Below are 22,523 nucleotides of genomic sequence, written 5' to 3'. Positions count from 1 at the left end.
AGGTCAGACATTTATTCTGTTGTTTACTAAGTACATTAAGTCATTAGCCAGTTAAGGTTTCAGAGATAAATAAGCCAAATAGTTTGCCATTTCGAGGTGGTGAAAATATGCAACTTTAACAATCGGTTATTAAATGTTAAAATCTATTGAGATGTATATTTTGGTCTTGTAACCATGTGTGAAGTAATCCTCTCTGGTGTGTTTATGAGTGACCATATATCGCAGAAATGTCTTAATCTATTTAATTTTTTAAAGAGTGTTTTCTGCATTTAGGTAACTTGTTAAAAGACCAATGAGATCAGACATCATTTCTTACTTAATTGTCCAAGTTGTGGTCAGACTGCTGCAGAGAGATTAAAGCAAACAAACAAACAAACAAACAAACAAATACACCACCACCATCACCCCTGGTAAGAAGAAGAAGAATATAAATAAGGAAAAGCAAAGAAAAAGTAAAGAAAAGCATATGACTCTTTAAAGACTGTATGCCTGAAAGCTTGCGCTCATTTTGCATCCATGTGTATGTTGTGTTTTCATACTTAATTTCATAGAGATGTGAAATTTGAATCAATGCATTTAGTTTTCCAAGTGAACTATTAGTGCATTACCATTGCTCCAGACTTTCCTGCTACATCCTCCCAATAAATTCCCCTTTCATGTTGACAATCTGTATTAAAGTGTAGGAAATTAAATGAGAAAATCCATTACTTCAATAGAGTAACAGAAGAGTTAAGATGGACTCTGCAGGAATGGCAAGAATCTTTATTAAATTAAATAAAAAGCACAAACTCCAGAGCCAAAAAGCTGATCCAAAGTGGTAAGCAGTTCAAACAGGCAGACAATAACAGCAGGGTAATGTAAAGGAACAGTGCAAGATTAAGGTGACAAACAGTCACACCGAAATTAAAGTAAAGGTCCACAGCATCACACTCGCTGAAAAAAAGAAGATATCAGCCAATGGCAGTAGAGGAAGATCCTCTTGAGGATCAGTGACGTATTACATGGAGCGGTGTGACAACCTGAGGTTTATCATTCAGGTATGGTGCATATTAGAGGTGTACTTCGAGAACGGATTTTTACTCTCATGATGCCGGGAGTGTGAGATCAGATATGAAGCTCACAAGGCCATGCTGCAAATAAAGGCCATAAATAAAGGCAATGCTTATTAACACTGGCACATTTACTTTGTTCATTCATTAATCTCCGATATATGTTTTATCCTTATTAGGGTCGCTGTGGTTTAAATCTGTGTTAAATTTGTTTATATTTTGGAAAATAGAACCAATTTAGCATAGGTTTATGGAAAATATCACAGGTAGATACAAAAATGTAATTCCTTCAGGAGGGGATGAGAGTGGGATTGTAAAAAATACAGTCACATCTGATGTGGACCATCCTTGGATTTGAATTTAAGTAAGCATATTTATACAATTTATATCTGTAAAGCTGTTTTGTGACAAAGTCCATTGTGAAAAAGCTCTATATAAATCAAACTGAAATGTATTGAATTCAAAACATATAATATGACATAAATATATATCATATATCACATGTATTTTTTTTAAAATATATCATTGTTTGATTTGTTTATCATGGAGTAAGACTTAAAAGAATATGTTAAAATGGTCTGCGCAAGTTAAGGTGTTGTGATTTGTATTGGTTTGATCATTTTTGGTATCGTTATATTCTTATCTTTAAGTCTCATAGCTGTACGTGCCAGATTCATGTTTTTTGTATACTTTTAACTGATGGATGTTCTTTGCTGCTAAACTAATTATTATTTTGTTGTTGTTTTACTGCTGACATTGAAACAACTTGATATAAATTACACATTATTTTATTACAGGTTATACTATAAACCATATGTTAGAATTGATTAAATCCCAATTCAAAATTTTGGAATTGCAATCAGTTAAATTGTTAACACTCCATTTTACATACTGAATTAAAATCATGTGTGGTGTGGTCAGTTCAAAACTTGTATATTGAACGTGGACCAGTTCTTAAATTCTACATCTTGCATTCTACATTTTCATACACTGAGTCTGAGACTTTTCTCTCTACCGTACTGCCCGAAGCCTTTGCAGCCTAAAAGAGAAAAAAATAATGACAATAATACTATTGTCAATAATAATTTAATAAATTGTAATACACTATGACTATAACTCCCAGCAATCAGTGTAAGACACGCACGCTTTCTCTCTCTCTCTCTCTCTTTCGACACACACACACACACACACACACACACACACACACACACACACACACACTGACAAACATGTGAAGGTGTTAAAGCATAGACAACAATTCATTCTTATGCCTAGACAATAATAGCACATACATAATAAATGCACATAAACAGATTATGGCATAATGCTAATAAATAAGGTCAGTACCTGACTGTGTGCATCTCTTTCTGTCCTGCTCGTTATCCTGGACACACAAAATCAGCAACATCAGATCAGACATTAGCTGTGTAAATTTTATAGCTTATCTATTTGTTTATCTAAGGTTCTTATTTTTATACCATTTAGGTTGGTATAAAAATAATTTCATTACACCTGTTACAAAATGAATTTATGAGTTTCTAGTTATATGGGATTAATGTCATGGTTAAAAAGTATAAAAAATATTATTACACACTGCAAAATTGTTATATTAATATTTTTATCACTGAAAATGTTGCTATGTACTTGGCAAGTATGCCAAAGTTAGAATTCATGCGTGTATCATTCATCTTCAGTAATCACATTTTCCTGGTAAGGGTCATTATTAATGCCGTCTATGAACGGACATTATCCACTCCATAATCCCCTTTTTCCCCTCTATCAGGCTTTGCAATATATGTACATCAGAGACACACTGTCTGCACTTACACTTTGCCTTTTTTTGCAGAAATTTGTTAGATTTAATTTTGAGGATTTGCTATAAAACAAGATCTTGGGGGCCATGGAGTATTTTTGAAAGAGCCCAAACTGGCAACCCATTCATTAACTGTCCCGTCCTCGGCTCCTCCCCTCAGCATGGGGCGAGCAGATCAATGGAACATTGGCTTACCGCATATCCATCAAATAGCAAACTTTTCTTAAATGGTTGGTCCTTCAAAAGAGCTAATTAATATTTAAACAGAATTTCAAATGTAAAGAGTTGTGAATGAAGACTTCATGAAATTGAACATTTGTTGAATGGCTGATAAAATTGTTCCTATCCCAGGGCATGAGACGGGAATACATTATGGAAGACCAGTCCATCGCAAGTATGCACCATGCACACACATTCACACACTCATTCACAAACTCATTCAAGGGAAATTTAGCATAGCAATCCACTGATTAGCTTGTATTTGGAGATGGGAGGAAGTTAGAGAACCTGTAATAAACTCCACACAGGCAGTAACCCGAGCTCAGTAATGAGAGATGCTGAAGCTGTGACCCGCTTACCCACTGTGCCACCCTTGTCTGCAGCATGTGTTTAAAATATTTTTCTAACAAACATCCCAGTTGGAACTTTAAACCCTTGAAACTGTCTCAAACTGGAAGTTCAGTAGTACTGCCTTTAAAACTCATTTTTGTGAATTGGAACGTTATACAGTAAAAAGTTACATATTAGAATAAGTATTTTTGTGGCACGTCCACATCTTGTTACTCACACAATGACACTATAGCCTGAAAAAGGAGAATTATGTGTAAAAAGGATGTAGGTCTAGCCTTCCTCTTTGCTCATGGGGACTGCACGTTTCTTGCATAATATTTTACATACATCTGCACTAACAATGGCAGAGAATACTGTGTCAGTGTGAGTAACAGGATGTGTGTGTCTGTATGTGTCTGAGTGGAACATTTTATGGAAGTGGCATTAAAAATAATCTTCCTGTCAAAACACACATTTGACACAGAATCTATCAAATTTGTAATTTTCAGAATTACCTAAATATTATACAATCTCTTACAGTTATTCACAAAAGGTTTTAATTAAGGATAATAAAAAAAAAAAACACAAGACGTATTGCTATAGGAAAATAATCAACAATGCAGTTTGATGGAACAAAGGAAGCATGGTGGTGGCAGCATCATGCTATGGGGCTGCTTCTCTTCAGCTGGGACTGGGACTCTAGTCAAGATAGAGGGAATCATGGATAGCTCCAAATACCAAGCTATTTTGGCACAAAACCTGCAGGCCTGTTAAACAGCTGACGGTGAAGAAAAATTTCACCTTCCAGGAAGAGAACAACCCAAAAACCTGTGTACAGGAGATCCTCTCACAATTTGATAGACCTGGAGCATTTTTGCAAGGAAGTGTGGACTAAAATTGTCAAACCAAGATGTGCTAAGTTAGTAGACTCTTCATTACCCAAAAAGACTGAGTGCTGTATTAGAAAAAAAAGAAAAAAGATGTTTTATCAATGTATTAGTTAAGGGGTGTACACACTTGTGCAACCAGGTTAGTGTAAGTTTTTTTCCCTAAAATATTTCTGTTTGTTTTTCACTTGAGTTTTGTTGGTTGCTATATCACATTAAGACTGGAAAAAGATCTAACATGATTCATATTGGTTTCATTTTTTTTCACAACAGAACCCCACAATTTTAAGAGGTAGCCTTTTTATATCTTCAGTACTTGGACCCCTAATTAGAATAGACTGGCAGGAAAGGGTTAAAGGTACAACAGTGGAAAGTTTTTCTCTGGCGGATCTAGATCCTTGGATATTAAAGTTATGTGTGTTCCAGTGTGTTGTGTGTGGGTGGCTGAGAACATCATACCTTGAATAAGCAAACAGTGTGCTGTACTCAGAGGACCGGTTTGCAGGGCTTAGAGAAGTGTAGGTGTCTGTTAGTGAAACCTCTACAGCCTGAAAATTAAAATACAGCAAAAATGTAGAGGAAAACTTAGATCACTGTAATACATGCAAAGTATTTGCACACATTAAAATGAATACCCAAAAAAATATCATAAGTGGGAGACATGGTCATAGGGTCCAGAGTTGTGTATATGTCATCTACAGGGTTTGAAATCCCCTAGAAGTGGAGGAGAACATACTTTTAAGAACAGAAAGAGGAAGAGAAGGACAAAGGCTAGTTTAGAGAAAGTTCATACCTGGATATCTGTATCATTCTCTGTTCGTCTTGCCCTCCTAAATACACAAACAAAATCACTTCTGTAACAGTATACTGCAGTGTAAAAGACTTTATTTAAAGCCCATGTCAACTCATTTTCATAATTAGCTTGTTACTGTTATCTATAGCTTGTTATTTATAGACTGCACTGTCTTTCAGTTCGGAGATTTCTGACTTTCTTTTTTCTTCTAATTGGACAGGACTATAGCTGGTACAACTGACGTCAGTGCTACCAAAGTACAAATCATAATTAGCCATCTGCTTACATCAGCTCCCTGTTTACCCTGACAACAAAAACTAAAGTGACTTCTTTCCTGCTTACCTAGCCACTTTGTGCCTGCGTGTGAGCAAAACTCTATATTTTCCCATTTTATATGCACTTTTAGTATAGTAGTTTGTGTGTCAGTAAAAGGACTGAGAATTAGGATTGTAGTTGAGATAATCATGATCTACAATTATTATTGTAGAAATGTAGGCAAGCCATACTTTGAATTTAATTAACACATTTATAATACTCACTATGTACACATTGGCACATTGAAATGGTTGTCATGGTTGTATAACAAAATCTTATGAAATTATTAATTGAACAAGTCCATCTGATCTTGCTGAGCTTCACCAGCAAAACTCACGACCCTAAACAGTTAATAAGTCACTCTTTGTCATGTAAAAAGTAAATAAATAAGCAGACAGTAAAGCTCATGTTAATCTATTTTATTAAATCAGATACGATAATGTTGCAGAAAGCTGTATGCTCATCCTTTGTGCTAGTCTAAGAAGCTCTATGGATGAGCATACAGCTTTCTGCAACATTCTGCCAACATCATGCTGCTAGAAATATGTACAAAATACACCAACACACCACACAACGTTCATGACTCATGTGTAAAAAAAAAAAAAAAAGCATTGTGGAAGTGCCACTCAGTCATTCCAACACGCTTTTCTAGCACTAGCTCTTACATATACATGTGTGCTTCTGTGTACTGGACTATGACTAGAATTTAGCATCAGATCTTGTTAAACAGAGGCAAACATGCATAAGACTTGCATTATGCTTCAAAGATGACAAGTAAAACATAACATACACACACTATATGGAATTGTTTGTAGACACCTGACCATCACACCTATGTGTGCATGTTGTTCCAGATTTAGTCCCTCTTTGCTGTTATAATAACCTCCACTCTTCTGAGCAGGCTTTCTACAAGATTTTGGAACGTGACTGTGAGGATTTGCCCGTTCAGCCACAAGAGCGTTAGTGAGGCAGGACACTGATGTCAGGCGAGGAGACCTGGCATGTGGTCGGCATTCCAACTCATCCCAAAGGTGTTCAGTGGGGTTGAGGTTAGGGCTCTGTTCAAGCCACTTGAGTTCTTCCATATAGTCCTTAGCAAACCATGCCTTTATGGACCTCACTTTGTGCACAGAGGCACCGTCGTGCTGGAACAGATTTGGGCCTCTTAGCTCCACTGAAGTCTACAGCATACAAAGACATTCTAGACAATTATGTACATATGCCTCGAAGATCCACATATGGGTATGATGGTCAAGTGTCCACAAACCTTCGGCACACTAATGCGTTTCCTTCCTCACTCACCTGATAAGCTGAACGGCAATAAGTAGAGTTAATACAGCCATGAATCCCCCTCCTGCCCATATAGCATGCTGAATCCACCACCCATCACCTCCTGAAGCTGCTGTATAGCTCTTAGCTTCAATGACTTTACACAGAAACAAACAGATAAAGCACATAATGTTACACTCAATGTGCAAGCCATATTTAGTAATACTGTCACATTCTGCAATGGCCATGTTCATCTTTGTTTGTATATCATTGTTCACTCTGGTATCTAGTTATGATCTAGCCAGCCTGTTTTCTGTCCAAGAAAGATCAGATAAAGTCAAAGCACCCCAATGTTTCCAATCCAGTCTTTGTTTCCATAAATGTTATGCACTGTATCTTCTGTGACTAATATGACAGACGTTCCAAACATTTTACATGACCAGTCACGGCTCACAGCAATTTATCTTCACAAAGACATCCCATAGTAGATTTGTATAGAAGAGCTGACTGGGCAGTTTCTTCTCTAAACATAGCCTCTATCTATCTATCTATCTATCTATCTGTTTCCTTCTTGAGTAACCCTCCTCCTAAGTGAGCATTTTTCAACATAGTCTTTCTGACTCACATAATCCTTCTGATGTGAATAAGCTATCTGTTTTTTGCAAAACTGTAACTGTTAAATTATGATATTTTAATGTCTGCTTGTTCTAATACATTGTCGTTTCTATAGTAACAGCTTACACAGGGACTTGTGTGGCGAACCCTCCACATAAACAGAATTGATGTGTAATTGATGATATAGTGAACACTGAAGTAGTCTGTGGTGTCAGCACTTCATAACAGTCAGAGGTAAAGCTGTTTTCCGACACAGGAAAGCCGGACAGAGGGCTTTGTGGGGTTTTTTTTGGTAACATGACAATGAGTGTGAGTGTTTGAAATGAGTATTTAATCCACACTTTCTGACCAATCAGATTCATGAATTCAAGCTTGCTGTTGTATTAGTGAAATTAAACACTTTGGGATGGGCTGTTGTTAGAAAATAATAGACTTCAGCATAGTAATTATGCCACCCCATCATTATTTTTTCTACCCTGTCATGTTTTATGTGCCTTGTAGATGTAGAGACTACAGGACATTTCTATCCTGATGGATGTGCTCTCTCCAAGAATGACCCCGCCCCCAGCTAGGGCTCACGCTGTGGTTTAATTTATGAGGATGAAAATGATGTAAATCATATGCTATAGCCTCAACCTGCTTGAACACCTATGGGGGATTTTGGAGTGATGTGTAAGACAACGCTCTTCACCAGCATCATCAAAACACTAACTGAGATGTTTTATTTAACTGAGATGACATAAAACCTACATGACTTGACTTGGGATTGCTGAAGCTATTTTGGTTAACTGATTATTGAATTATACATGCATGTAGATGGCTAAAGAATCACCTTACCTCTTACAGCACATGTGTAATTGTCCTTTTCCTTGTAGCTAAGTACATCCAGATAAATATTGTTGTGTTTGGTGAGTTTGTTCATTACACGTTGGCCATTCTGGTACCAGCTTAATGTATGGTAGGGGAGAGTACAGCTGGTGATACAGCTCAGTGTTACTGTCTGTCCCTCGGACATGTTGGCAGATCTCACCCTGACCTGAACATCTACAATACAAATAAAAAAAAAATCAGAAATGCTATTTGGACAATTTTTACGTTTAAACATAATGCCATTTATTCACCTGTAACAATCAGCTGGATGCTGAGTGAGCTACTGAAGACTGGCTGGGTGGTATCAGTGGTGAAGAGAAAGCGATAATCTCCAGAGTCGCTCTCTTTAAGGTCAGTCAGTCTTAGAGTGCAGTTATTCTCTTTATTTCCAACAAACTCCACACGACCTGCAAACTGCTCCAAGAGCCTCACGTCATTCTGATTGAACATCCAGTAGCTTTCATTGACTTTTTGTCCACTGGGATATGAGTAAGTGCAGGGGAAGTTCACAGATGAACCTTTGAAAGCACACACTCTTCTCTGTGCATAAATCACATTCCAACAATTCTTTTCCCAGACACCTGCAAGAGTCACAGATTTGAGAAGCTTGAAAAACAGCATTACACAACACCATGGTAGCTCAATGGTTAATCAGAAGGTTGTGAGTTCAAATCCCAGCATTGCCATGCTGTCCCTACTGGGCCCTTGAGCAAGGCCCTTAACTCTCAACTGCTCAGTTATATAAATAAGATAAATGTAATGTCCTTTCATGTCTTTAAGTCACTCTGGATAAGAGCACGTGCCAAAATGCTGTAAATGTAATTCAGAAAATAGCCTTTTTTTATATTAGACTTTTAATATACGAGGGTGAGTCAAATGAAAACCTTATTTTTATTTTGTTTTTATTTTGCATTGATTATTGTAAATATATTTATTACAATAATATTCTGTACTAATGCTAGCCAGATGGTTAATATAAGCTAACATGACCTTAAGTGCCATCATAAAACTGAGACTACTTATGATTTTTAACTCCGTGTTATGACAATACAAGAGACACCTGAAACCTTTTTTTTTTTTTTCTTCAGCTAAACCAGTGGTCAGAACAAGTACAAATAAAAGTTAGCATATGTGCATATCTGCTCATTTGCTTCTGGTCACAGTTATTTTCACTTTGTGCCGATATCATTCGGGTTAAATTTGACCTGTGAATTGAACTTCAGTCTTGGGAGCCAGTAGAAAGCATGAGGGAATAAAAAAAATGGAGGTGCTGCTGGATTCTTTTGCCTCGTTTTTTTTCTTACTATTGTTTGGCGCACATATGGAAAAAATAACCAACTCATCCACTACATACGCAAGCATTTTTGTGATAATTTATTCTCTCTGACTGCTAGAATTTTCTTAGCAAAATTAGTGCATATCTGCTACTCAGGAACATTTAAAGGGTGTGTCTTTGATTCACATATAGACACGCCCATCTGTACTACTCAAAGACCTATCCACTGATGCATTATTTTACAGACAGGCCTTTCTTCTTTTTGTGCACTGTAGCATACTGTAAATGCAGTAACACATTCGAAATGAAAACAGACTTCATACTCACATACTGCAGGGGAATGGATCACCTTATTTTTGGTTTTGAGTGAGCAGAAGTAGCTGCCTCCATCACCAGCAGATAAGAGAAGAGGCTCAGCATTTAGGTGAGCTTTTATACGTTTGCCATTCTTCCACCAGGTGTTCCATTTTGCAGTCAGTCTGCAATGTGTGCTACAGGTAAGATTTAATACCTGTTCTGTGATGCCAGGATGTATCCTCACCTGCAGATCTGAACACATTTACAGCATTTGTACAGCTTTATGCTTTGTTTGGGTCAGAAGATTAGAATTGCACTCAAAGTGGATCAACATTAACAATGCACTTTTTATAATATTCAATAATATTCTGATTATTTTGACTTGAAAGCGCAATACAGGTTTGAATAGCTGTTTTTGGTAGCACTTTACTTCAGTGTATAAAATACTACATATGACACCTACTTTAGCCTTTCATGACAACTAACATAATCCTACATAAACATTTATAAAGAGATATTCAAGCAGGTAAAAGCTGTCATAAAAACTGCTTTGATTAATTTCAGATGCCATATGAGAGTTTTTTGGATTATTATGGAACTCATTTTCCATAATCCTGACTACTAAAGCTAGTCAGCTAGTTAATATAAGTTAACCTGAGCATTTCTGTGAGCAGATTTTTAAGTCATATTCATAAATGTGTATCTTTTACTTATGCAACTGCTGATGTAAGCTAACATTACACAATATTTCAGAAAACTAGAACTCCAGAACCAGCACAAAGATTTACACTTTAACCATTTTTTTTAATTACTTGATACAGTGATATGGGAGACACTATGCTTTTCTGCTCCAAATGCTAATAAAAATCTGTGCAGCGGAAAAGGCAGTTCACTGAAAGAAACACATTTACGTATCTGTCTGTCTTTACAGTGTCATGACTTTGTTATTGTATTTTTTAATAAAATGTACTGTACAAAGAAAATATACATAAATCTGTCATTATGGGGTTACAACTTTGTCATATATATATATATATATATATATATATATATATATATATATGACAAAGTTGTAACCCCATAATATATATATATATATAGTTGTAACCCCATATATATATATACTTTTTTAATACAATTCTTGCGCATAGGTTATAAAATACTTTTACAGTTTTAAGCATTACAAAATTCTTAGTAATCGTAAATTAAGGAACTAACAAAATGTACATAACACTGTCATTATGGTGTAAAACATCAAAAACTCATAAAAAGAAAAAGAAGTAGTAGCAGCAAAACGGAACACACTTCAAGCAAGTGTTGTAATACAACCTTATGTATACCCCGCCAAAAAATCTGTCAACTCAAAATCAAAAATCTGTCAGTATGACACTTGTTATAATAAGCATTTATAAATGTTTATGTAGGATTATGTTAGTTGTCATGAAAAGCTTATATAAGTCTCATGTATCCTTCAGACTGCTGCCATTTTTGCATGTCTAAAAGAAAAATATTGCTTCCATCACATTCCACCCTCCAATCAGTGGAGGGGAATTTTGTGTGATTATTTCTGTAAATGTTGGTCTTGTTAATAATTAAGATGAAGATAAGACACTTTGGATGTTCTAATATTCATTTTAAAACTGTATATAAAATTAAAATTAAAATTAAATAAAAAGCAGACACAGTTGATCAGATGGAAAATAGCAGATGAGGTTCTGAATAAATCCTGTACCCAATCTATTATTGATCAATAAGCTATTTAAATAAAATATCACCTGTCACTGTTAGATTCACGGCTATCGAGCTGAGATATTTCTCTCCGTTTGCTGTGACGAGCATGAAGCGATATTCTCCAGAGTCTCCCAGTCTCACGTCTCTTATTGACAACGTGCTGGAGTTTAGGGTCTCTATGTGATTCACACGCCCAGCAAAGTCTGAGTCCAAAGCTAGATCCTCTGGATAATTCTCATTCTTCCATTTATTTTTCTGTTTAGGACTGAACCAGATCACAGTGTGGATGTTGGTGTGTGTGTAAGAGCACTTAATGAACACATGTGACGTTTCCAATGTACAGATGCTTTCATCATCACATGTCACAGCCCAGGGTTTCTGAAAAGGGGAACCTGTAACACCCACACACACACACACACACCCACACACAGTAAGAGAGAGAGAAAATATATATACAGTCAGGTCCATAAATATTGGGACATCGACACAATTCTAACATTTTTGGCTCTATACACCACCACAATGGATTTCAAATGAAACGAACAAGATGTGCTTTAACTGCAGACTGTCAGCTTTAATTTGAGGGTATTTATATCCAAATCAGGTGAACGGTGTAGGAATTACAACAGTTTGCATATGTGCCTCCCACTTGTTAAGGGACCAAAAGTAATGGGACAATTGGCTTCTCAGCTGTTCCATGGCCAGGTGTGGGTTATTCCCTCATTATCCCAATTACAATGAGCAGATAAAAGGTCCAGAGTTCATTTCAAGTGTGCTATTTGCATTTGGAATCTGTTGCTGTCAACTCTCAGGATGAGATCCAAAGAGCTGTCACTATCACAACAGTTGGCCAGATCAAGAACACTCTCCAGGAGGTAGGTGTATGTGTGTCAAAGTCAACAATCAAGAGAAGACTTCACCAGAGTGAATACAGAGGGTTCACCACAAGATGTAAACCATTGGTGAGCCTCAAAAACAGGAAGGCCAGATTAGAGTTTGCCAAACGACATCTAAAAAAGCTTTCACAGTTCTGGAACAACATCCTATGGACAGATGAGACCAAGATCAACTTGTACCAGAGTGATGGGAAGAGAAGAGTATGGAGAAGGAACGGAACTGCTCATGATCCTAAGCATACCACCTCATCAGTGAAGCATGGTGGTGGTAGTGTCATGGCGTGGGCATGTATGGCTGCCAATGGAACTGGTTCTCTTGTATTTATTGATGATGTGACTGCTGACAAAAGCAGCAGGATGAATTCTGAAGTGTTTCGGGCAATATTATCTGCTCATATTCAGCCAAATGCTTCAGAACTCATTGGACGGTGCTTCACAGTGCAGATGGACAATGACCCAAAGCATACTGCAAAAGCAACCAAAGAGTTTTTGAAGGGAAAGAAGTGGACTGTTATGCAATGGCCAAGTCAATCACCTGACCTGAATCCGATTGAGCATGCATTTCACTTGCTGAAGACAAAACTGAAGGAAAAATGCCCCAAGAACAAGCAGGAACTGAAGACAGTTGCAGTAGAGGCCTGGCAGAGCATCACCAGGGATGAAACCCAGCGTCTGGTGATGTCTATGTGTTCCAGACTTCGGGCTGTAATTGACTGCAAAGGATTTGCAACCAAGTATTAAAAAGTGAAAGTTTGATTTATGATTATTATTCTGTCCCATTACTTTTGGTCCCTTAACAAGTGGGAGGCACATATGCAAACTGTTGTAATTCCTACACCGTTCACCTGATTTGGATGTAAATACCCTCAAATTAAAGCTGACAGTCTGCAGTTAAAGCACATCTTGTTCGTTTCATTTGAAATCCATTGTGGTGGTGTATAGAGACAAAAATGATAGAATTGTGTCGATGTCCCAATATTTATGGATTTATTACATATATATATATATATATATATATATATATATATATATATATATATATATATATATATATATATATATATATATATATATATATATATGTGTGTGTGTGGGTGTGTGGGTGTGTATATATATATATATATATATATATATATATATATATATATATATATATATATATATATATAACTTTATTATGTATAGCCTTTTTTATGTACATTTCATTCAAGGTTTAAAGGTTTTCACATAACTTTATTATAAAGTTATAGCTAAAAATAAAATTACTGATTAAAATAAAAAGTAAAAATGATGTATGTAAAAATGGACTTATTAAATATTATTAAATATACAGTAAATATGCATAAATACACTCCATAACACTCATTCTGTTCTTCTCACAACTCATAAGGGTGCTTAAAAAAAACAGTTTAACAGAGATACAAAGCTATAAAATGCACGTGTCTGCAGTTTTACTACATAATGCAATTATATCATGAAATATTACAGTAAAAGTGCTAATTCCTCTCTTCATCATGTTTTTATGAATATACCAGCTAACGTTACTAATAAAACATTTGTTTATTTGTTAATTCATTGATAATAAATGAATTGATTTTGAAACTCCTTTCTATTTTGGCATCATATACAGAACCAAAATATATAAAATATGTCTTAAGAGATAGAGGAAGAAAGAGACGGTACCTTGAGCGTGTATCAGAAAGATCAAGTGCAGAACACCAGCAAGTTCCAACAACATTTTAACTTTTCTGAGAGGTAAATACATGAGAGATTTTGGAAAATTGTTGCTTTAATGTCCATATAATGTCCTTGTTAAGAAAAAAAAAGTGTAAGCCTTGAAAAAGGTTATAATTACTTACAGAGTTTTCTCACTGACAGAGCAGAAGTGGGCAAAGGCAAGTGTGTGTCAGTGTAATACGGACAAAGGGGATTTGCTTCCTCTTTTTGTTCACACTTCATGCGAGCAGTGCAGTACAGTCAAGAGGTCAACTACGGGGAAAATACAAAGATGTGCAATGAGTTCAAATTAAAACACTAACCGCAAACACACTAGGTTTTGTTATTGATATGATAAAAATACTCATACATATGCCTTCATATAATCTTTATTATTTTTGGCTGTACTCATAAACAAACACTGACTGGAGTAAAAGTACTGCTACTGCAGTAATGATAGCGAGTTGGCTTCATGTCTATTACGTTATTTTGAATGGGTATTACACCAGCTTGAAACACTTCCACACTGCCACAAGCGTACTACAGATTTTCTATGATTTCTTTAATCATATAATTTTCATCTATTTATCAGAGAGAACAAAATTACCTTAGTGATCATTGTTGCCTGCCAAGTAAACCATCATATTTCAGCTAAGTCACATAATACCAGGTAGATCTACCATATCTGAGGAATGTAATATGGAACAATACATTTTGAAGATCTGGCTAGCTGATCTAGCTCACGCGGCTAGCTAATGGCTTACGTGTACGTTTCCACAGGTTGGATGTTGAGCTATGAAATGTTGATGGGTATAATTTGCAGATCATTATCATACTGTTTCCTTTGAAGCATTAAATCTGAAGAAAGCAGATAAATTGGGCCAGGGGTCATCTTCCTCCACTGTCTCAGACACTGCTGCACAAGCATTTAGTACATGAAGTGTAGAAAACAGCAGGAAAGTGCTTTATTTTAATTCGCTATCAACATTGAATTGTGTGAAAAATCAGCACACACTGCCTTTTAATTGGCTTACAGTCTTCTAGGGTTAAATGAATTATTTTTTAATCTGTAAAGATGAAAAATAATTGTAGCAAAGCTGAATATTTGATTGTAAAAAAAAAACTCAATTAAAAGTCAAAGTATTATGATTTAATTATACCAAAAAACAAACCAATACAGTGAACCATGTACTCAGGTACTGTAACAAGAGTACATACACTTTGCTACTTACCACCCCTGCCCTAAATCATATTTTTGTTGACTTGTTTGTTCTCATTTTAATAAAGGGTTTTGATCAGTTTTGTTTGTTCATATCTGCTATTTACAGACATATAAGATTTATCCTATGATTATCTTATGATATAACATCCTACAGCAGACTGTAGTACGTACATTTTCCTAGATGTTCATAGGCATGTAGAATTACTGGAATATTCTTAGCATAAATATATCCACAATGTTTTCATTTATTATTTATCAAACGTTTGCTGAACAAAAAAAATGAGAAAAAGTCTCCAAAGCAAAGAGGGAGTGATTTTTCTGTTGTTCTCACCTTGGATAACTTGACTATAGTAATTGCTGTCAACAGTCTTGACCAACGGCATTATCTTTGCACTGAAAATAGAACTTTGCTGGTTAAGAGTGCATACATGATTAAAAGCAGCAGGCCTACTTGAACGTACACCCAACACACTAATTATTAAATTACACACCAGCTAGCCTATTTCTACATGAAGTGTATTGCATATTTTGACATAATTTGTCTAAATTATCATTATAGTACTTTAAAGTGTTAAAAAAAGTAAGTGCATTTCATATTAAATTAGCAAAAGCAAGTACAATCTTATAGGTTATACACTATCTGGCCAAAAATATGTGGACCCCTGACCATCACACCCATATGTGTCATGAATGCTCTTGTGGCTGAATGAGCACAAATCCAAAATCGAGTGGAAAGCCTTCCCAGAAGAGTGGAGGCTCCACATACTTTTGGCCATATAGTGTATATAATTAAACTGTAAACACTAAACAGAATAAAACTTAGTAGATTTTGTCGAACCATTTTATATCATTTTTGTATTTTTCAACACACTCCTTACTTAATTAGTGCAATTAGCTTTTTTTTTTTGGCATTAGATCATAAAAAGAGTTGATTCTCCGATTCAAGGCATAGGGAATCGAGAGTCAACCTCAAAGCCCCAGTGTATAGTATCATATCATAATTTTATAACATATTAATCATTGAGATTGAAGTTTTCTAGTACTACTACACCTTCAGGGTCCCCAGTTTCATCCTGTAGATCTTCTCCCTGTGTCCATGTGAGTCCATGTTGGTTTTCTGAGTTCTCTTTGTTTTCCTCCCACTTTATTAATACAAGCCAGTAGGTAGACTGGTGACTGCTCATGGATGTGAATGAATGTGTGAATATGGGTGTGCATGGTGCTCTGTGATGGACTGGTGTCCCATCCAGAGTGAATCCTCCAACCTTGCACCCACTGTTTGCTGGATAGACTCCATATCCACCATGAGTCTGAACAGGATAAAGGAAAAATAACTGACTTATTGCATTAGCCATGGAGTTGAACAAATATCACAAATATGTCTTATTATATGATGGAATAAGTGTCCAGGATGGGGCACAGTGGCATAGTGATTAGCACTGTTGCCTCGCACCTCCATGATTGGGGGTTCGAACCCTGCCTCCATCCTGTGTGTGTGGAGCTTGCATGTTCTCCCCTGCTTCAGGGGTTTCCTCCCCAGTCCAAAGACATGTATCATAGGTTGATTGGCATTTCCAAATTGTCAGTAGTGTGTGTGTGTGTGTGTGTGTGTGTGTGTGATTGTGCCCTGAGTCTCCTTGGATAGGCTCCAGGTGGTACAAAAAATGGATGGATGGAAGTAACCAGGGCTAATAAGACTTATAAGCCCTGGTGCTGTGAGGATTCGGTTCTTTGAATCGATTCATTCGATTTCTAGCACATAGAATCGGAATCGACTCCAACATTTCTGGAATCGAACAGCTCTATATTGTAATTGCAGCGCCACAACACAAGATGGCGGCGCTTCTTCAGTTCCGCTGTGCTTATAAACACAAGTGAAGAAGAACGGCCCACTCTGGTCACCTTGGCAACAGCTGCTAAGCGCTAACGGTAAACAACATGGCGGCGATGGCATGATATGGAGAGATGGTTTTGGCACTTTTTCCTCTAAATCCAATGATTTTTATTTGATTTTTATTTTTATTACTGATGTATGTTCGATAAGAGGATATGCTTGTGTGAATAAATCTACTGAAGCTGAGACTAGATAAAAGCCACACACACACACACACACACACACAGTTAAAGGAGCTAGCTAGCAGGCTTAGCAGAAGAGTTTGTGAAAAGCAGAGATTGGAAAGCGTGTCATGGAAAGACGATGGATTAATTGCTGTGATATTAATTTTTGAGTGGAAATGAACGGAATTAGATGCTCATGATGACTTCTCGGTTTAGGTTCAGGTTTTCAGGAGGAAAAAGGAGGATGCTGCAGGGTTGTTTACTGTCATGAGAGGAGATATAACGCATGCCGTCCAAATGTCGGAGTGGAAACGCATTTTCGATGAAAACCGAGTGATTCCTCCTCCTAACCAAACAGCCCGCTTAGCACAGGGCCCGAGCCAGGCTTTCCAGCTCGTGCTCGAACGACTGGACGGCCTTCACTTAAACCAGGTGAAAACACACACACACACACACACACACACACACACACACATATCCAACTAACCATGTAGCACTATTACTTTATTAACATTAACACTCTGATAAAGTGACTGTTCATTCATGCCATTTTGTTATGTACATACTAACAAATATGAGTATTACTACTACTACTACTGCTAATAATAATAATAATGATCACAATCATCATCATCATTATCGTCAATACCATTTTTTTTACAGGTTGACTATGGGTTTTTCGGTATTCATCAATACCCATGTTGTAAATCTTTCAGAAGCTAGAATCAGGAGGTTGAGGGTTCGAGCCCCAGCACCGCCAAACTACCACTGTTGGGCCCTTGTGCAAGGCTCTTAGCCCTCTGAGCCCATCTATATCATGGCTGACCCTGCACTCACAAGCTAGGAAGCTTGTGCTTGCTAACAAGCTGGGATATGCGAAGAAAAGAATTTCACTGTACTGTAATATATACGTGACAAATAAAAGCTTCTTCTTCTTCTCTTAAGTGAACACAAAGAGTGAGATAAATAAAAGAAAGTGATATGTAATAAGAGTATGAGTATGATGGACCATCTGTCCTGACGTGTCTCGAAAAACAAACATCTTGAGGTGCAAGTCCATATATCATCACTCCCTCGTGTCAGGAAAACCTTTTAAGTATAGCAAGCGGGCTCGAAGGACAATAAGATAGACCAAACAAAACAGGCGGGCACTAGCGGTGAACTCTTTGTGTTGAATTTTATATTTAAAGGTGCAATAGTCAATATTTTTCATTTCTTACTAGAATAAATAATGTTGGAAATTACGTAGAAATGATAAAAAACAATAGTTTAAGGCATTGTCTCAGAACAAGTGTATTACATAGCTGAAAAAAAAAAAGTTTGGAAACCTGCCTTCCGGTTGGAAATGTTTGTGTTTGGATTAGCACCTTGTCAGTCATTTTACAGACACTCCCCCAAAGCCCTTTCACATCCTCATAAATCATTATGAGGAGAACTTGCATGTTTATAGAGTCAAAACTTTTCAAGCATTTAAATATCACTTGAAAGTGATGTCATGATAGTTCTTGCTAATGGTAACTCTAGTTGAACCATCATAAGTTTTAGGGACGAAGCTTTGTGTACATGGGTGGAAATGTGGGCGGGCTCAAAAAAAAAAAAACATTCAAAGCTTATTGAACTCCAATCATTAACCTTAAAATTAATAAATTTATTTATTTATTTATTTATTTATTTATTTACAAATCTTCCCTAATGGTGTGTAAACAGTATCACTGAGAATGGTCATTGGAAATGAATGGAACTGCACCTTGAATTGCAAGCACATTGTAGACCTTGGTGAGCGAAGGGAAAGGAAGCTCATATGTCTCGGTGCTCAGTGCTCGTCGAATTGAAGTGCTCTCACCTGCGACAGTTTTTCTGCATGCTCATGAATACCCTTGTGTCTGCACAGTACATGGCACCGTGTTTAATAACCTCTCTGCTACTGCTCTGTGTGCTCAGGTTAGCTGTTCTAAACCTCTTTATTACAGATACTGTTTAAACACTGTAAAGATGTTTTATCAAGTTTCTTGTGTTGTAGGAAGATGCTGTAGCACTTCACTCACTCACTATCAGTAGTATATCATGGAAAAATACAGTAATGACTGAGTCTTGTGTGTTTGCATTGTGTATAGGCTGAGGAGGTGAGATCGTACAGGTTCGAGCTGCGTGTCTCTCTGTTTGACAACAATCTTCATCGTTTCTTTGGAAGGACATGGAAGAGTGAACCACATCAGGCCACTAAGCGAAATCAGGAGCAACCCAGCAAAGTGCATTTTAATGAGGTAGGAGACCTGTCTTATCTACAGGTTGTCAGGTTGTAGCTGATTATTTAAGTGAATAAATATATATAAAAAAAATCTAATGTACATGTAATTCAAAGCTTTAGGTATTTGATGGAACATACTGTAGATCAGAGTTTTCCACTTGGATCTAGATGTTTTTTCCCAATAAAATAAAAAGCCAAACATTTCTCAGATCACTTCTCAATATTTCTTACTTAGACTTTCTAATTCTAGAGTACTAACCTGAACTTGTTTCTTGAAGTTGAACCAAAAGAATGGTGATGCAGGGTAGTACAAAATAAAATGACTACTTGCTTGTGATGCTTAGTCTAAATAAAACTTTTTGAAACTAGTATTAATAAGCTAATACAGTGGTGTCAGACTGTAGTCCTGCACAGTCACAGGACTGTGCCTGCAGCAAAGCAACAGCTCCAATGAGAACCAGTTAAATAAATCCTGCAAATCAAGATTCATACATTTTTAATGACAATTACACATATCCAAACTAAAGATGGAGCCCATTCTGGCCATGTTGTCATTTTTAATGTCTAACTGATGATATATGGATCATTAAATAATGCATAAAAAAAGTAATAAGGCCTGTTTGGGAAAAGATCAAGTAAAATTGTCCATTTTTAGCATACAATAAAAAAACTACTTGATCATTTAGAATGGAATATAAAAAGCAGTTATTTGTATTAAGTGTGAGATAATTGCATGTAACAGTGTAAATGCTTGTTTTTTTTTTTGTTTTTGAGCTACAACTTTAGTAAATATATTTATTCCACGGCACTGTTGCATTCTCAAATCTGACTAGTCAAAAGGTGTTAATTCATTTTCTATACAAACAGTTCTGAAAGTAGTCCTGCATGCAAATCACAGGTTTATCTTAATGTGCTTATTCTAACAGGTTATCTTTTCTATAGTAACAGCTTACACGGGGACTTGCAAGGTGGTGATGCCACTTAAATGGATTTAAAAACGTGTGTAATCATTGATATGATGAAGTGTTCTGTGAGGAGAAGTTTATTTAACATTTAGAAGGAGTCTCCACTGTCAGTGATTTGTAAGAGAGCTACAGCTGTAACTTTCAGACTTCAGGATGGAGGGCATTGTGGTTTTTCACTAACATGACTAAAATGAAAAATCCCAAAAATAAGATCAATCCCACTGACTATGCACATTCCACATTAAGTCCACATTAACAAAAATTTCATAAAATTAAAAATTTAATTAAAGCACGCTCTTATATTCCAGAAATATTGAAACTTGTTGTTCAGTTAACAGTTAATATCGGTCATTGTGTGCTTAATTTAATGATGTGTGTTACACACACACACACACACACACACACACACACACACAGTCCCCTCTGAAAGTACTGAGACGGCAAGGCCAATCCTATTGTCTTTGCTATACACTGAAGACATCTGAATATGAGATCAAAAGCTGAATATGAGACGAAAGTCTTAGTCTGATTCCAGTACTTTTGTGGCTCATGTCTGTATTTCTTTGCAAATTTCAATCTGGCCTTCAGATTCCTTACTGCTGATGAGTGGTTTGAATCTTGTATTATGGCCTCTTATATTTCTGCTCTTGAAGTCTTCTTCGAACGGTGGATTGTGATACCTTCACCCCTGCCCTGTGGAGGTTGTTGGTAATGTCACTGACTCTTGTTTTTGGGTTTTTTCTTCACAGCTCTCATAATGTTTCTGTCATCAGCTGCTGTTGTTTTCCTTGGCTGACCTGTTCGATGTCTGGTTGTTAGTATACCAGTGGTATCTTTCTTTTTCAGGATATTCCAAATTGTTGTATTGGCTATGCCCATTGCTTGTGGGATAGCTCTGATAGATTTTCCCTCTTTTCTCAGCTTGCTTTTTTTCCCCATAGACAGCTCTCTGGTCTTAATGTTGGTTTATTCTTTTTAACAAAAAAATGCAGGCTTCACAGGTTAAACCCAGGGCTTAAACCAAGAGTAGACTTTCAGATCTATTAATTATTTAAATAATCAATCTAGCAGGGCACACCTGAGCAACAGTCATGTCAGTCAAATGTTCCAATATTTTTGATTACTTGAAAAAGGGGTGGGTTCAGACAAAAGGCGGCGTGGTTGTTTAACACATCTAGATGTAAAATCAGGAATGAAAGCTGAAATTCTGATCTATTGCCTCATATTCATCTTTTGATCCCAAGCCCAAATGTCTTAGCAAAGTGTATAGCAAAAACAAAATAATTGACCTTGTTGTTCCAATATGTTCGGAGAGGACTGTATATATAAATCATGTTAGCTAATTTGTTAAAGTTTTGTGGTTTATTAATTCAAATCATGGTTTGTTCACGTTAATGTGTTAAATAGTCTCAGTTAAGTGCCTCAGAGGGACTGTAATAACTGCAAGTCTCCCATGTAAGTTTTAAGATTTTTCATTCCTGACAAAAACGAGAAATTCGTGTGAGGTTTATTGTCCCATATCATGGTCTGAGGATGAAATCATGTCTAATCAGAACTACATGTGCCCATCCATTTGCTGCGTATCTTCAGCTCTGTGTTTGTAGGCTCTGAGCTGAAATCAGAACGCAGCAGTGGTTCTGCTACGAGTAACAGAGGCAGCGGGGGAACGACTGCGTGAGATTGCAGAAGAGCTGTCAGCCATGATGGATGTGTTTTAATATACGCCTCGCAGAAAGACTCCCAACAGAAAGAGTGATTAGGCGAGAAAAAGAGATAGTATTAAAGCAGTGCTTTCCCTCTGGCCTGCCTCTAAGCAAGGGAGCCTATGACAAAACAAATGTTTGCGCGACACATTAGAGTTGGTGGATGAAAGTTAATTACCAAACCTCACGGTGATACAAGCTTGTTTTGACACAACGGAGGTTTGAGATAGCTAAGTGCGGGTTGAAAATAT

General features: G+C 36.6%; 2 protein-coding genes across 3 annotated transcripts in view; one reads left to right on the top strand and one right to left on the bottom strand.

Moving 5' to 3' along the window:
* Nucleotides 1-749: 749 nt before the first annotated feature.
* Nucleotides 750-14,264, bottom strand: LOC113533404 (SLAM family member 6). Its single transcript, XM_026925547.3, has 11 exons — nucleotides 14,220-14,264; nucleotides 14,044-14,108; nucleotides 11,509-11,856; nucleotides 9,764-9,985; nucleotides 8,412-8,741; nucleotides 8,128-8,334; nucleotides 6,709-6,832; nucleotides 5,092-5,128; nucleotides 4,758-4,846; nucleotides 2,397-2,433; nucleotides 750-2,088 (listed from the first exon to the last, which is right to left on the bottom strand). The coding sequence occupies exons 2-11, from the start codon at nucleotides 14,096-14,098 to the stop codon at nucleotides 2,011-2,013; spliced, it is 1,527 nt and encodes a 508-aa protein (XP_026781348.3). The 5' UTR covers nucleotides 14,099-14,108; nucleotides 14,220-14,264; the 3' UTR covers nucleotides 750-2,010.
* Nucleotides 14,265-17,125: 2,861 nt separating this feature from the next.
* The window catches only part of nphp4 (nephronophthisis 4), a 184,089-nt gene continuing 178,691 nt past the window's right edge, over nucleotides 17,126-22,523 (top strand). The window contains exons 1-3 of one of the 2 annotated variants that reach the window (XM_053236026.1): nucleotides 17,126-17,227; nucleotides 17,573-17,788; nucleotides 19,471-19,620. In XM_053236026.1, the coding sequence (XP_053092001.1) occupies nucleotides 17,624-17,788; nucleotides 19,471-19,620 (315 nt within the window). In that variant the 5' untranslated portion in view covers nucleotides 17,126-17,227; nucleotides 17,573-17,623. The other variant, XM_053236027.1, reaches the window with a different exon arrangement.

This window comes from Pangasianodon hypophthalmus, chromosome 8, assembly GCF_027358585.1.
Source record: "Pangasianodon hypophthalmus isolate fPanHyp1 chromosome 8, fPanHyp1.pri, whole genome shotgun sequence".
NCBI lineage: Eukaryota > Metazoa > Chordata > Actinopteri > Siluriformes > Pangasiidae > Pangasianodon > Pangasianodon hypophthalmus.
Note: the sequence above shows the minus strand (reverse complement) of the source record. Positions and strands in the feature narration are given on the sequence as shown.